Raw genomic sequence first — 17,053 nt, 5'->3', positions numbered from 1 at the left:
TGGTCCTTAGTCCTGTTCACCTCAGCATGGCCACTAGGGTGATCATGGGCTAAGCTCAAGAGTTTTGCCTATACTTAGTTGGAACTACCAAATGTCTCTGAGGATGCCAGTCCTCCTTGTGCCCACCAGAAAGGGTCTCCTTGTGTAAGAGTTCTTCTACAACAAATCTGGACCCATTAGAAGAGCTGAGAGGTGGTGGGTCGCTCCGTGCCACTGTCCAAGCTCCCTTGAGTCTCTCATCCACTTCCTGCTCTGCCTGGAACTGCTCCCTTGATGCTGGAGACATTAGTTCCTTGCTGGGTTGTGAACTTGGGCTTGGTCCCAGTGGAAGAGATGCAGGTGATGGGGTTGTTTCCATTGACTGTGAACCGCTCTTCACTGGTGCACTAGGTGATATTTCAGGCTCCGGTTGAGCCTCTTGCACTGGTTTAGCTGCTGCTGCAGGTGCAGGCTCTATGGCACCCTTTGGTGCTGGCTCCCTTGACTCTGGTGGGGTTGCAAGCATGGGCTCTGGTGCTGACTGCTCCGCCTGTTCTGATCCTTGGGCTGGTTCTGGCTGGGTTCCAGGAACTGGATCTACAACTGCTGCCATAGACTCTGGTTTGGAGTTTCATTCCACCACTTTTGGCTGGGTCCCTGTAGGAGGCTCAGGAATGGAGTTAGGTGTAGAGGCCTGTTTAGCCTGGCTGCAGGTAACCATCCCCACTCTTTATGTTAGCCTTATATGGTTGGCTAAGTCTTCTCCCAGCAGCATGGGAATGGGATAATTGTCATAGACTGCAAAAGTCCATATTCCTGACCAGCCCTTGTACTGGACAGGCAACCTGGCTGTAGGCAAGTTAAAAGACTTGGCCTTAAAGGGTTGCACCATTACTTGGGTCGATGAATTTGAGGCCCACCAGGGATTGGTGGATAGCTGATACCTGTGCTTCAGTGTCTCTCCAGGCAGTAATCTTTCTCCCGCACACACTCATAGTTTCCCTTCGCTCTGGGGGTATTTGCGAGACATCTGACGGCTCTTTGTGATGAGTTATGGTTGGCTGGTGCTCTTGGGGCAGTTGGCCTTCACATGCCCTAGCTCATTACATTTAAAGTATTGCCCAGCTGAGTGTGGGCTGGGGCGAGGTGGGTGGTTGGAGAGTGGGGTGGTGGGATGATAGAGCATCTGGGGTCTCCCTGGCTATGTGGAGGGCTTCTCTTTCCAAGGTGGGGCTTTGGGCTAACCCTGATGGTGGGGGTTTGTCTTGAGTTGCCCCTTCTGATATCCAAACCAACTGCTACTAGTTTTCTTCTTCTCCACCACTTCCACCCATTTGGTTCCGATCTCCCTCGCCTCAGTTACTGTTTTGGGCTTTCCATCTAGGATGTACCTTTCTATTTTCTCAGGAACACCGTTTAAGAACTGATTAATTTGCATTAGGAGAGACAGATCTTCCAGAGATTTAACACTTGCTCCTGCTATCCAGGCATCTCAATTTTTTACAATGTGGTAGGCATGTCAGGAAAATGCCATGTCTGGTTTCCACCTTAGGGCTCTGAACCATTGATGGGCATGCTCAGGTGTTAGCCCCATTGTAATTCTGGCCTTTTGTTTAAAAAGTTCATACTCGTTCATGTATTCTTTAGGCATTTCAGCTGCCACCTCTGCTAAGGGTCCACTGAGCTGCGGCCTCAGCTCCACCTATACTGGTCTATAGGGGTGTTGTACCCAAGGCAGGCCCTTTCAGATTTTTCTTAGAAGGCCTTTGTATCATCACCTACCTTGTATGTGGGGAATTTCTTGGAATAGGGAGCGGTACCTGGAGAAGGACTGTTAGGGTTATCTGGTTGATCCAGCTTAGTCTTTTCTAGCTCTAACTCCACCTCCAAGCGCTTCGCCTGCATTTCCGCCTCCAACTGATTCGCATCTCTTTCTGCTTCTGCCTCCAACCGCTTCGCCTGTCTCCTCTCCTCTGCTTCCAACTCCAAGCTCTTTGCCTCTCTTTTGTCCTCCGCTTCCAAGCACATCTTTTGTAGGAAGAAATCCCTGTTTTCCACAGTCAGAACTCAGTCTGGGTTAAGGGCATCCCTCCAGCTTGGCACCTGGATCTTGGTCGGGGGAGGACTGACCCTTCCCTCCTGGGAAGTTCCTGGTCCTCCATCCCCTCCCTTCATTTCCGTCATGGAGCTGATGTCTGGGCTTGTTCTGGGTCTGACTTCTCCGTGGCGTGCCACTTTGGGAAGACTGATCTTTCTAGAGTTTCCGTGCCTGACCTCAACTTCAGGAACAGGCTGCCCTATTCTTAGTGTAACGATTTTGTTGCCACAAAGCTAGAAAAGAAAAAAAATAAACTCCTTGTTGGACTCCCTGGCTCCTTTGGTATGCCTGTTCCCCCTCAGGCAGCAAAGAAAAGAAAAGAAAGAAAAACAAAACAAAAAACTCTCCCTAGCTTTCAAGCAGTCAGAAGGAAAAATGTGTCCTTTTCAAATCCTGAGGTCTATGCTTCTAATTCAGAATGATCCCACCGCTCTGACACTACCCAAATGCAAAAAACCCTCTTTGAACTCAGGAAAGAGCATTTGGGAATTCCTCCCTGTGGGGTACCCTTTCACTCCCACCCACACACACCCCAGAAGAGCTAGGAAAGAAAACAAAGGAAATTAGCTGTGCCTATGAGCTAATCAAACAACATGCACAAACCAATTAGAACACCAAAAATCCAATCCTGTTCTTTAAAAAGGTAAATTTTATTAAAAACAAAAAAGGAGAAAATGCATCTGGAACTTTGGCTTTTTGCTAGATCTTAAAAAAAACAATTACAAAAATTTAGCACCCAAAATAGCTTTCTTGGGGGTTCGTCTTAAAGGTTACAAGCAAAAAAAGCATCTGGGGTTAGCACAGAGGAGATCCACAAGCCAAAATAAGAAATAAACCTGATTGTGTCTATCTCATAGAGTTGGAAGGGACCCTGAAAGGTCATTAAATCCAGCCCCCTGCCTTCACTAGCAGGACCAAGTACTGATTTTACCCCAGACCGTTAAGTGGCCCCCTCAAAGATTTAACTCACAACCCTGGGTTTAGCAGGCCAATGCTCAATCCACTGAGCTATCCCTCCCCTTAAATAAACATTCCCTATCCAAATTATTTCTTCTAGGTATGGAAGATACTTTTTTATAACTAGTTCAAACCTTTCACAGCATTTCTGTTTATAGCATTGCTGCTCCATGTCCCTGCAGCCCAGAGAACAACAGACAAAGGGAAAGTTTCATTCCCAAATTTAACTGTTTTAGCCTTCCCATTGGCTCTTTTGATCAGATGCCCACTCCTTTTCATTTACCTGTGGGCTTGTTAACCCTTTACAGGTAAAGCAAGCAGAGAACAGCTACAAGAGGGATTTTACAGCTGACTGACTAGCTAGGTGTCCATCAAAGGGAGCTCCTCCCAACACCCACACACTTCATTTATTATAGCCTGACAGGCAGATCCTGGCATTTCTCATTCAATGCTTGTGTTGATCTATGTGATGCATATACAAACCCCACACTGGCATGGAAGGATTTAAAGGACAGTGCTGGGCCCAGCTAGTCCCACTCCTCCAACTGGAGACAGTCCAGCTGGGGAAGAGTACTGACCAACCCTGCTGGCGCCTGGCAAAAGGGACTGGAGACGCCTCCCTGAAATACCATGACTGTGTGCGGAGCCTGGCTGGGGCTGACAGTTCGGCTTCCTTTTTTCTTTTTCCTTACCCAGGATCAGAAGCAAAGGGAGCAGTTGGCAGGAAGTGTCCCTAGGGAGAGTAACTTGTCCCCCACCCCCCCCGGGGTCAATGCAGATGACGATCTTAGGGTCCAAGGTCAGAGACCAGTGGAGTGGCAGGTCTGAGCTCCCCTACTACTACCCAGTGACTGAGTGGATGCTAAACACTAGGCCACCCGGTCCACCAAGGATCCTACTACGATCTATTAAGACCTGTGCATAAGGCTCCCATTGCCTACACAAGTACAATTCAAAAGACTGTAGCAGACCCACCTCATAGTTCTCCCCATTGTAAAAGTTAATGAAAGCCTGGCCAAACACATGTGTCCTGAAGCTCACCAGACCCTGGTTCTGATGAGTTGCTGGTGGGAGTGGGTTCACAAGGCATGAGCCCTCCCCTAGCAATTTAATGCCACCAGCCCTGGAGAGGTGAAACCTCTGGACCAGGAGAGAGACGCCCAGCAGTGGTTTTGTTCATGTGACATGGAGCAAAACAAGGTGTGATGTCTAATGCTCAGGGTGATCGACCACTGGAGCAGCTCACTTAGGGCTGTGGTAAATGGGTCTCATTCCGAAAGATCTGCTGTAGCTCAGTCAGAGGCTATTGAACTCCAGGCAGGGATCTCTCACCTGTGAAGCTCAGATGAGTTGTGTCATGATTGGCCCTCCTGGCCTAAAGATCTGTGAAAAGAGGGAGAGGGAGGGAAGAGCTGAGAGTTGGAGAAAAAAGTAATTCTGTCGGACGGGTGCTCTAAGAGCTATGTACCCCAATTCCATTCAGCTCTCTCTCCCTCAGCAAATAAGAGTTCCACGTGCAGATTGTGATGCCAGCAAACCAGCTCAGGTCAGAACCCCAAGCCACTTCACTTGTGTGTTAGAAGATCAAAGTGTTAAATATGTCCTCAGATTTTAAACTTAATGAAAACTAGTGGAATGTTACATGTATCCTTTTCACTGATCTATTCGTGTTATAATGTAAAAGCAAACATTTTCATGGTGTATATTCTGAGACTAAATAACCCACCCAAGAAATCTTGGGAGATGCTAATGAAGGACTTAAGGACTTCAATAGAAAATGCTAATTTCAAAGCAAATTTTGCATGATGGTCAGAGGTCAAAAGGCTAAGTGCATTCTTCACTCATCCTCATCAGAGGAAAAGCTCACATGGGTAAAAGATACTGTCATCTTGCAAGCAAGACACAAGAAGTAATTCTTCCACTCTACTCTGCACTAATTAGGTCTCAACTGCAGTATTGTGTCCAGTTCTAGGCGCCACATTTCAGGAAAGATGTGGACAAACTGGAGAGAGTCCAGAGAAGAGCAACAAAAATTATTAAAGGTCTAGAAAATATGACCTATGATGGAAGATTAAAAAAAAATTGGGTTTGTTTAGTGTGGAAAAGAGAAGACTGAAAGGGGACATGATAACAATTTTCAAGTACGTAAAAGGTTATTACAGGGAGGAGGGAGAAAATCTGTTTTTCTTAACCTCTGAGAATAAGACAAGAAGCAATGGGCTTAAATTGGAGCAAGGGAGGTTTAGGTTGGATATTAGGAAAAACTTCCTAACTGTCAGGGTGGTTAAGCACTGGAATAAATTGCCTAGGGAGGCTGTGGAGTCTCCAGCATTGGAGATTTTTAAGAGCAGGTTAGACAAATACCTGTTGGGTGGTCTAGATAATACTTAGTCATGCCATGAGTGCAGGGGTCTGGACTAGATGACCTCTCGAGATCCCTTCCAGTCTTATGATTTTATGATCTTGCTTCCTGGTGTGAAGGAACTATAAATATGGATTCAAAGAAAGATCCTTTTATCTCTGGATTGTTTGGATTCTAACAAGGCAGAATAAGAGAACGAGAAGACAGAGATCCCTGGAGTTATTAGTAAAATTAGTTGAAACAATAGTAAAGAATAAAATTGTCAGACACAGAGAAGAACATAAATTGTTGATCAAAAGTCAGCATGGTTTCTGTAAAGGGAAATCATGTCTTACTAATCTATTAGAGTTCCTTGAAGGGGTCAACAAACATGTGGACAAGGGGGATCCAGTGGACATAGTATACTTAGATTCCAGAAAACCTTTGACAAGGTCTTATGTAAATTAAGTTGTCATGGGATAAGAAGGAAGATTCTTTTATGGATTGAGAACTGGTTAAAAGACAGGGAACAAAGGGTAGGAATAACTGGTAAATTTTCAGAATGGAGAGGAGTAACTGGTGGTGTTCCCCAAGGGTCAGTCCAAGGACCAATCCTATTCAACTTATTCATAAATGATCTGGAGAAAGGGGTAAACAGTGAGGTGGCAAAGTTTGCAGATGATACTAAACTGCTTGAGATAGTTAAGACCAAAGCAGACTGTGAAGAACTTCAAAAAGATCTCACAAAACTAAGTGATTGGGCAACAAAATGGCAAATGAAATTTAATGTGGATAAATGTGAAGTAATGCACATTGGAAAAAATAACCCCAAATATACATACAATACGATGGGGTCTAATTTAGCTACAACTAATCAGGAAAGAGATCTTGGAGTCATCATGGATAGTTCTCTGAAGATGTCCATGCAGGGTGCAGCGGCAGTCAAAAAAGCAAACAGGATGTTAGAAATCATTCAAAAAGGGATAGAGAATAAGATGGAGAATATCTTATTGCCCTTATACAAATCCATGGTACACCCACATCTTGAATACTGTATACAGATGTGGTCTCCTCATCTCAAAAAAGATATACTGGCATTAGAAAAGATTCAGAGAAGGGCAACTAAAATACTTAGGGGTTTGGAACAGGCCCCATATGAGGAGAGATTAAAGAGGCTGGGACTTTTCAGCTTGGAAAAGAGGAGACTAAGGGGGAACATGACAGAGGTATATAAAATAATGAGTGGTGTGGAGAAAGTGAATAAGGAAAAGTTATGTACTTGTTCCCCTAATATAAGAACTAAAGGCCACCAAATGAAATGAATGGACAACAGGTTTAAAACAAATAAAAGGAAGTTATTCTTCATACAGCGCACAGTCAACCTGTGGAACTTCTTGCCTGAGGAGGTTGTGAAGGCTAGGACTATAACAGGGTATAAAAGAGAACTGGATAAATTCATGGAGGTTAAGTCCATTAATGGCTATTAGCCAGGATGGGTAAAGAATGGTGTCCCTAGCCTCTGTTTGTCAGAGGATGGAGATGGATGGCAGGAGAGAGATCATTCGATCATTGCCTGTTAGGTTCACTCCCTCTGGAGCACCTGGCATTGGTCATTGTCAGTAGACAGGCTACTGGGCTGGATGGACTTTTGGTCTGACCCAATATGGCTGTTCTTATGTTATTCTGAGAGATTTTTGGGAAACTGGCAGATTACTACATCTCTGCTATCATTTGGAATTACAAACTGTGACTCATCTGTTATTCTATTTTACCTGCTTTAATCTCTCAGCTCTCATTTTCTTTTCTTGGCTAATAAACCTGTAATTAGTTTACTGTGGAACAGACTGCCAGCATTGTCTTTGATGTAAAATCCAGGGTACCAATTGATCTGGGGTAAGTGACTAGCCTCTTGGGATTGGGAGAAACCTGATGTGGTGGGATTTTAGGTTTGTGACCTTTTATCACAAAATTCAGTCTGGGTGGCAAGATAGACAGGATAGTCTGAGGGGACTGTCTGTGACTCCATGGTAAGACTGGGATAGTGATCGCAGAGTTCACATTTGTTACTGGCTTGGTGAAATCTAATTGTGGAACACACACCAGTTTGGGGGTGTCTGACCTGTTTTCTGACAGTCTGCCTTGAGGTTGACACTCATGGCTGTGAGCTACACCCATAGGCGCCGACTCTGTGGGTGCTCAGGGGCTGGAGCACCCATGGGGAAAAAAATGGTGAGTGCTGAGCACCTCTAGCACTTTCCACCTGCCAGCAGGCCCGGTGGATCAGCTCCTCCTCCCCCCCATGCGTCCTGCCCACCGCGAACAGCTGTTTTGCGGTGTTCAGGAGCCTGGGAGGGAGCGGGGAGAAGTGAGGATGCACCATGCTTGGGGGCGGGGGCAGAACTGGGCAGGAAGAGGTGTGCAAGAGTGGGACTTTACAGGGAAGGGATGGAGAGGGGGAAGGGCCTGGGACAGAGCCAGTGGGTTGAGCACTCTCCAGCACTTTGAAAAGTCAGTGCCTGTGGCTACACTAGACAGCATGACACAGATCATGAATAAATCTGAATGTGAACAAGATCAGGAAACATGTCATGGTGCCTCCAGTGGTTTCTGTTGTTGCCACCTGAATGTTTTCTCTGAGATGAGGGAAGAGGGATTGGCTATGGGGGAGGAGGGGAGAGTGTGTGTGTTTGTGTGTGTGCACACGCATCTGTAATCCTGAGCTTTCTATCTCTGCTTTTACCCATAGGGAAAATTCACTACAGCCAGTGATGTCTGGGCTTTTGGGGTGACACTATGGGAGACCTTCACTTTTTGCCGAGAGCAGCCGTATTCCCAGCTGTCAGATGAACAGGTCATTGAGAATACTGGAGAATTCTTCAGGGATCAGGGGCGGCAGGTAGGAAATGTGGTGGGGAAATACATCCAAGGAAGGGACAGAAAATAATTAATTCAGGGTCGGGTGGGGAGGAACTCATTCAGCGTAACCAGCCCACAAAAAGCTTGGTTAAGGATAAGTTAAGCTTGAAAGTACAATTTCTATCAAAACCTTCAAAGGAAGAGCTCCATAAACTTTCAATTTCCAATGTAAACAGAAATACAATGTTAGATTGGCTGAAAATTCAGCATTAAGGTCGATCTCACTTTAAAGATGAAAAAGGAGAGTACTGAAATGCCCAGTGCAGGTTCTGGCAGAGCCCTCTCTGTGCCTAGGTTCTTTGCGAATGTCCAGAAACATAGAGGTAGTGTGACCCTTTCAGCTAGGGTGACCAGATAGCAGGGGTGAAAAATTGGGATAGGGGGGTAATAGGGTCCTAAAGAAGACAAAGCCTCTAATACTGGGGCAGTCCTGGTAAAATCTGGACATCTGGTCACCCTACTTCCAGCACACACAGGGTTACGTTGTCAGTAACTTTCAAAAGCAGGAGCACAATTTCCAAGACAACCTTAGCAGCTCCCCGCATTAGATCCCTTAGACTGAGCTACACCTGTGTTGGCAGTAGAAACTCCCCTGGCTCCTGAACTTCTTGAAGCCATCACAGTCTGCACTGTCAAGTGCCTTCCTTCTGGGAGCAGTTATACTTCATTGCTCCCCCAGGCACACTAGTTTTACATAAATTCCAAGGCCAAAATGGACCATTCTGATCATCTAGTCTGATCTCCTGTGTAGCACAGGCCACAAAACTTCCACAGAATAATTCCTGGAACAGATCTCTTAGAAAAAAACATCCCATCTTGATTTTAAAATGGTCAGTTATAGAGAATCCACCTCAGCCTTGGTAAATTATTCCATTAGTTAATCACCCTCGTTGTCAAAAATATGTGCCCCTTGTTTTCAGTGTACAGTAGCAAAGTATCACTTAGTCAGGTATATTGTACCCAAATTCCATATCCTGCATTCTGGCACACTGCTAATGTGCTCTGTCTGCATTCAGTGTGCTTCATTCCCACCCAACATGCACAGCAATGGCTTAGAGATGGAAACACCCATTGGCATGACATACATTGCTGAGTATTTTCGGCATGATTCACACCCATCAGAGTCAAAGTTTCAGCCTCTCTGCAATTTCAGGCAAACATCTTTTTGGTGAAACTTTGTTGCTAGAGTTGTTTGAAATTTCCTTTGGAAAATGCAGTTTCATTAAAATCAGAACTTTTCACAGGAATATGTTGATTTTGATGAAATTTTCACTGGAAAAATCTCTAAGTGAATCATTTCAGCTTTCTCATTTAATTTCAGTAATGTCAAAATGTTTTGTTTCAACTTTACTGTTTTGACTTTTATATTACAAATATATATTATATATCTACTATTAAATATAATATATGTAATATTTTATATTGTTTTGATATTCAGTAAGGTAAAATTATTTCATTTTAATAAAAACATTTTGATGTTTTGGAATTTCCATTTGGTGGGAAATTTAGACTTTCATTCCACTTTGGAAAGAAAACAAATACTGAAATGTTGAAGTTTCCTGCAGAATGGAAATTCTGTTTTCTGACCAGCTCTCTTTGTTGCTGCAGCTGCATACATCTTATGATAATTTCAGGCATCTGGGTTAAGGTTTGGTGAAGTCAGCATCTGTGTGGGGGTGGGGGGGTTATGTTGTTTGTGTATCCAAATCAGGATTATAATGGAATGGGAGGTTCTGACTTTATTCCCGAGTCCCCATTGCAGCTCCATTTGCAAAGTTGCTTTCATTGTAGTTTTTTTTAAATTTCAGTGCAAACTTTTTCATTCAGTGTAACCTTCCCCTGCAGCACTGGTAGCCCAAACCCAGCCTGAGCTAGAGTGTGAGCCAAAGAGTAAATAGGCTGGGAGCAAAAAGCTTCATCACCATTGTACCCTAACTGCTTTTGGTGGCTCATGCTTTCTGTGTTTGAGGCATTTTGCTGGATTGGGTCTGAACCCTCTGCACTGCACAGGATTAAGCCTTAGCACAATCTTGACTGCTCCCAGTGTTCAGAGGACAGTAGTAATAATCTGGATAATTGGATACAATCAAATCTCTGCATTCAGTGTCCCCTTTCTCTAGCCCGATACATTATGCATTTCACAATAAGTCTGGGACCTTTGGCTTTCTTTTACTACAATGGTCAACGACCCCTCCATAATGAGAAATCAAGTTCCCTGGCGTGAGTTTGCTCTACTTCCAGGCTGTCTAAGTATGCCATTAACTCTCTGCTTTTGTAATGTCTGTCTTGTTTTGAAGACATACCTTCCCCAACCTGCTCTCTGCCCTGATCCTGTCTACAAGCTAATGCTCAGCTGCTGGAGACGAGACACGAAAGATCGCCCTTCCTTCCAGGAAATTCACCGCCTCTTGCAACCATCAGCCAGCGAAGAGTGACACTTTGCTTCCCTTACACGTCCTGCTCCTCATCCCACCCCAGAAGACCCACCTGTAAAAACTGAAGCCACTTCACCTGGACTCACAACAAAACCTGGGCAGTGGGGCTTCTTCTACTGCACATTAAAATACCACCATAAGCGGAGAAAAAAATGAGAAGGAACTAAGCCTAGATCAGACCAAATCCATAATTCATATGACAAGCTAACTCTGGAATGACAACGGATGAACAAGGGTTATTGATAGATGTGGCATGTTCCTGTTTATCAGTGGATTCAGTCAAAAAGGATTATGGTTTCCCGTTTTGGAAGGGGAAAAGTAAGGCCCATGTTCTCTATTAGGCTCCTCGTGTGCTGGAAATGCATCCGTGGATGGGAGCACACACCAGGAAAGTGCATGGTAAAGGGAGGGTATTTGGGGGATGTGCCGAGTGCAGGGAATGCAGGTGAGGAACACAGTGATGCAGGAGTTGCCACTAAAGCAGATTGGGCTGTGCAATTACAAAGTGAAAAGTGAACCTGTCTGGTCACTTTTAGGCTTCAGACAGGCTAAATGGATTTAGCATTTGCCTGATTAGGATTACTCCCATCCTTGTTTGGTTACAGCCCGTTAGACAGGGGAAAGCCCAAACACATTGTGTAGTACAATGTGCCAGCTGCTGGGCTGGAATGTGCATTCTGCTTGGTAGGTGAACATTCCCACTGCAGTGGGGGCATTGCTTTCTGAGGAGCATATGGTTTACTGCATCTGCTGCAGGACCAATGAGGAATGACAAGCCACCCATCTAGAGGACAGCAGAAGTGCCCTCTTCTGACTCAGGCACGGCCTCTTGAGAGGACTTCATGTTCCTGAGAAATGCATTCTGCATCTGCTGTTCATGCTATCAGGGTAGGGAAATCCTACAGCTACCAGATTAGTAGGGTAGGTGCTAGCTCTGCATTTCCTGAGAATCAGGGTTAGAGAGATGTTTTAGAACAAACATTTCATTTCAAAGGTTAAATGGCCATAATCGCCCAGTTCCCTCCCCATGTATAACCCCCTGCCCCCGAGCTTTAATAAGGAAAGGAACAGGATGTTGCACTGCTCTGGACATCCGCCAGCACCAAGGGCTGCCACTAGCACCCACCCCTGCCTGCAGTAACCTTGAGTACCATGATAACATTGCTTGTTGTGAATACAATGCCTGGAGTTACCACTAACGATAGCTCCTCTCCTACCCACCCCATCTTGACACAGAGGCTCCCTTGGCATGTCAGGTTCTGTTCTAGGACTTTGTCTGACTCCCAGCAGTGGTCTAGAAGGATTTCCAGCTGAAAGTACGTGGGACCAATCTAGCTGTGGTTGGAGCTTCTGTGAGAATGAATGTGCTCCCTGCCATTCCCCAGATTTGGTTGCTGCATGAATGATTTGGGCAGTGTCCCTACTGGCGCTGTTTGCTCTGTCAGTTTCCAATCAGTGTACACAAAGGGACTTGCTGATGCAATGGGTATGAAAATGAGACCCTTAGAGTACGGCATACACCTCTGTTTCCTGCAAGGATGCCTCTTATTTGCATACACACCAGTCCTTGAAATTCAACAGAGAACACAGTTGGTCTGATATGCTCATACTGAGATGCCCAAACCTCTAGCACTGTTTCCAGTATAGTATAACCTAGCATGGATAGGGCATGCGTATATGAGTGCTTAGCCTATGCTAAGTGAGCAAACCATTGCAGGGACGTGGGCTGTGTGAAATAGTTGGCTGCCTCACTCGTCCTGACAGCAGCTGGTATGTCAACACAGCAGCTCTATTTGCACCAGAACCATCTTGGCTATCAGCACCCAGAAAGACTTGCAATTGCAGTTGTACCAGTTGCCAGGGTGTCTAGAATGACTCACGAATATGGGTGCCAGTCTCAGGGCAGTCTGTTAAGAAACAAGGCACGAACCCCAAACTCCCAAACTTGTATGTTCTGTACTTAGATTTCATCAACCAAGTAACAAATGTGAACTCCTCAAACATTGTAACAGCCTTAACTTGGAGCCACAGACAGTCCCCTCAGACGCTCAGGGTTGTCTTGTCACCCAGGCAAGCCTGCCTCTGTGATAGATGGTCCCTTACACCAAAAATCACAGCAATATTCAGGTTATTCCCAGTCCAAAGTACCAGTCACTTAACCCAGGTCAAGTGCACCCTAGATTTCTCACTAAAGATAATGTTTGTAGCCAATCCTGTAATAAACTATCTAAAGGTTTATTAAAAGAAATAAGAGTTATTTACAAGGTTAAAGCAGGTGCCAAAAGATTGCGATAGCTGCTATAGTGTGCAAGCTTATATGCTCTTTAGGGCTAAACCAGCTGCGGATCTTTGCTTCTTCTTCGAGTGATTGCTCATATCCATTCCAGTTAGGTGTGCGCGCTGCGCGTGCACGTTCGTCGGAAACTTTTTACCCTAGCAACTCCAGTGGGCCGGCAGGTCGCCCCCTAGAGTGGCACCGCCATGGCACCCGATATATACCCCTGCCGGCCCACCCGCTCCTCAGTTCCTTCTTACCGCCGTGTCGGTCGTTGGAACTGTGGAACACAGCTTGTCTGCCTTCCACGTCCCTAGCTCTCCTTCGTTGTACAGTTCATAGTTGTAGAATAGTTGTTAAGTATAGTTAGTTGAGTAGTATTTTGTAAATAGTTATAAATAATTGTTAGCCGGTTTGGGCCGTAGCCCTTCCCGGCACCCGGCACCGGGCCCATGCCTGGTTCGCCGGGCTTCAAACAATGCACAGCCGGTAAAAAGCCGATGCCGACCAGCGATCCCCACGACGCGTGCTTAAAGTGCCTGGGGGAATCGCAGATCTCGGACAAGTGCCGCATTTGTAAGGCTTTTAAGCCTAGAACAAAGAATGAGAGAGACCAGAGATTGAGGACTCTCCTTATGGAAGCGGCACTCAACCCGGCAGCTTCTCAGACCGTCGCCTCTACACCGGCACCAGACCGCGCCGGCACCGGAAAGACTCCCCGGCACCGTCCTTCCCTGGCACCGGGTCCCGGAGCAAGGCCCTCGAAGTCTGCAACTCCATCCAGGCAGACTCGAGTGGAGCGCCCGGCACCGATCTCGGCCGCGGCACCACCGACAGGGATCCCGTCGACTCCGGGCCCAGAGGGTCCGTCGAGTCCGGTCCCTCCTAGCTCCCCCGTAAGATCTGGGGTTGAGCTGTTGGTCCCATCGACGCTGGAGACTTTTGCCTCGGCATGGGACCTAATCGCTCTGACAGAGCCAGCTCAGCCGCCACCCCCGGTACCTCCGGTGTGGGTTGTGTCCAGAGGCAAGCCGACGATGAGAGCGCCGTCTCGGGACTCATGTTCACTATCCAGGTCCCGTCACCGTGGATGCTCCCGATCCCGGCGCCGCTCGCAGTCCCGGCACCACTCCCCTCAGTGGTACCGGTCGCACTCGCGGCACCAGTCATCCTCCAAACAGTCCCGGTCTGGTTCCAGTCACCGATACCGGCACCGGGACTCTAGGAGCCGTTCCCGCCGTCGATCAACTCCCCGGTCGACCTCCCGGCACCGAGCTGGTGGCAGGTCCCGGTCCCGGTCGACCTCCTGGCACCAAGTCGGTGGCAGGTCCCGGTCCCGATCCCGGCACCGAGTTGGCGGCAGGTACCGGTCCCGCTCCCGGCACCGAGTCCAAGACAGGCCCCGGTCCCGCTCCCGGCACCGGCATGACTCCCGGTACCGGTCCCCGGCACCAAGAACATCTTCGGCACCAGGACGGGGGAATTCTTACCAGCCGCGTTCGGCCCCTCCATGGCCTTCCAGACAGCCGTCTGTGTCCTCACAGGCGGACAGTGTTTATGCACTAGACACAGACAGGCACGCGGCCCTTTTTCAAGACCCTTCTCAACAGGACCAGGGACCGCAGCAGTGGGGCTTCTGGACACCCTGGGCATACCACCAAGCCCAGGGCCCCCAACAGCTTCCTCCTAGGCCTGCGACGACGGAGCACAGGGCGCCGGAAGCATCGCTGTCTCGCCCCCCTCCCTCTCCGGACGGGGAGGGTAGGCCAGGACAGCAGGACCCTGAGCTCCCTCCGGAGTCAGAGGCGCGGGCTCAGACAGACCCCCCGCTGGACACTCTCTTGCCAGGCAGCAAAGAATCCTGTGGCACCTTATAGACTAACAGACGTTTTGGAGCATGAGCTTTCGTGGGTGAATACCCACTTCCTCAGATGCATGTAATGGAAATATCCATCTCTTGCCAGGGGCCTCCTCATCGTCGTCTCCCGATGAGGCTGTGGCGGGCACTTCTTCCACCAGCCCTCCCCCACTGGACCTCAGGGCACATCAGGACCTCCTCAGGCACGTAGCGCAGAACTTGAACCTGCAAGCTGAGGAGGTCTCTGAGATCAAGGATCCCGTGGTGAGCATCCTCTCCTCCGATGCTCCCACCGGGGTCGCCCTGCCCTTTATTCGGACTATCCAGGCCAACGCCAATACGATCTGGCAATCACCGGCCTCCATCCCCCCGCTGCACGTGGCGTGGAGCGGAAGTACATGGCTCCCTCCAAGGACTATGAGTACCTCCACGTTCACCCGACACCGTGCTCCCTTGTAGTGCAGTCGGTGAACGAGAGGGAGCGTCATGGACAAGAGGCCCCAGCTCCTAAATCCAAGGAGGCCAGGCGGATGGACCTCCTCGGCCGCAATGTCTATTCGGCGGGGGCCCTTCAGCTCAGGGTTTCCAATCAGCAAGCCCTTCTTAGCCGCTACGCCTTTAACTCTTGGGTGGCAGCGGATAAGTTTAAAGAGCTGTTGCCACAGGAGGCGCGTCAAGAATTTGCGGCAATTCTTGACGAGGGCAAGAAGGTCGCAAGAACCTCATTGCAGGCCTCCTTGGACGCAGCGGACTCGGCCGCTTGTACCCTCGCCTCAGGGGTCACAATGCGCCGCATCTCCTGGCTTCAGGTTTCTGGCCTTCCGCCGGAGCTCCAATACACCATCCAGGACCTCCCGTTCGAAGGCCAGGGCCTGTTCTCAGAGAAGACACACCCCAGACTAAAAAGTCTGAAGGACAATCGGGTCATCATGCACTCCCTTGGGATGCACACGCCCGTGACACAACGCAGACCCTTCCGGCCGCAACAACAGCAGCAGCACCGGCCGTATCCCCAGTTCCGCCAGCGGCAGGACCTTAGTAGGCGCCGCGGCAGAAATGGCAGGCGCAGACAGTCGGGGAATCAAGGGGGGCAGAACCAAAGCTCCTCCAAAGCCCCACCTGGACCCAAACCTTCGTTTTGAAGGTGTGCCCGAGGGCGTAGTACCAGTTTCCCCCACGGATCCTTCCCCCCGTTTTCCAACCGCCTTTCGTTTTTCCACCAGGCGTGGACCCAAATAACATCCGACCGCTGGGTCTTACGCACTGTGCAGACGGGATACCGTCTGTAGTTTACGTCTTTCCCTCCCTCCCGCCCCCCCCCCTCGTCCCTCTTCAGGGACCCCTCTCACGAGCAATTCACCAGGAGGTGCAGACGCTCTTTGACAAAGGAGCCATAGAAGCGGTTCCGGAGGTCGAGAAGGGCAAGGGGTTTTATTCCCGCTACTTCCTCATCCCCAAGGCCAAGGGAGGCCTCAGACCTATCCTCGACCTGCGGGAACTCAACAAGCATCTGGTGAAGTTGAAGTTCCGCATGGTATCCCTGGGGACCATTATCCCTTCTCTGGATCCTGGAGACTGGTATGCCGCCCTCGACATGCAGGACGCTTACTTTCATATCGCCATATTGCCACACCACAGACGTTTCCTTCGGTTCGTGGTCGACCACCATCATTACCAATTTGCAATCCTCCCATTTGGCCTCTCTACGGCCCCAAGGGTATTCACCAAATGCATGGCTGTCGTTGTTGCACATCTTCGACGCAGTCACATTCACGTGTTCCCTTACCTCGACGATTGGCTGATTCGGGGCACATCAGAGCTGCAGGTCTGCAGCCACGTCTGCAGGATCACCGGCCTTTTTGCTACCTTGGGCCTCATTATCAACGTGGACAAGTCCACTCTGCTCCCCACGCAGAGGATAGAGTTCATTGGGGCCGTTCTGGACTCCACCTTGGCCAGGGCCCTTCTGCCGTTGCCCAGGTTGCAGTCGCTGTCGGCCATCATTCAGCGCTTGCTGGCGGCCCCCCTGACCTCTACAAGGACATGCCTAACGCTGTTAGGCCACATGGCAGCCTGCACGTTTGTGACAGGTTATGCACAGCTCCGCATGAGGCCCCTCCAATCTTGGCTCATAGTGCAATACCGGCCGGCCAGACAGTCGCTAGACATGCTTGTCACTATCCCCCAGGGGGTA

The 17,053-nt window shown here is 48.6% G+C and overlaps 1 protein-coding gene across 1 annotated transcript in view; it reads left to right on the top strand.

Moving 5' to 3' along the window:
* Positions 1-13,141, top strand: part of DDR2 (discoidin domain receptor tyrosine kinase 2) — a 151,651-nt gene extending 138,510 nt beyond the window's left edge. The window contains exons 17-18 of the mRNA XM_030572798.1: positions 8,122-8,271; positions 10,589-13,141. Coding sequence (XP_030428658.1) covers positions 8,122-8,271; positions 10,589-10,726 — 288 coding nt within the window. The 3' untranslated portion in view covers positions 10,727-13,141. The remainder of the gene's footprint in view (positions 1-8,121; positions 8,272-10,588) is intronic.
* Positions 13,142-17,053: the final 3,912 nt, after the last annotated feature.

Source organism: Gopherus evgoodei, chromosome 8 (assembly GCF_007399415.2).
Source record: "Gopherus evgoodei ecotype Sinaloan lineage chromosome 8, rGopEvg1_v1.p, whole genome shotgun sequence".
NCBI lineage: Eukaryota > Metazoa > Chordata > Testudines > Testudinidae > Gopherus > Gopherus evgoodei.
This window is presented reverse-complemented; position numbering and strand designations above follow the sequence as displayed.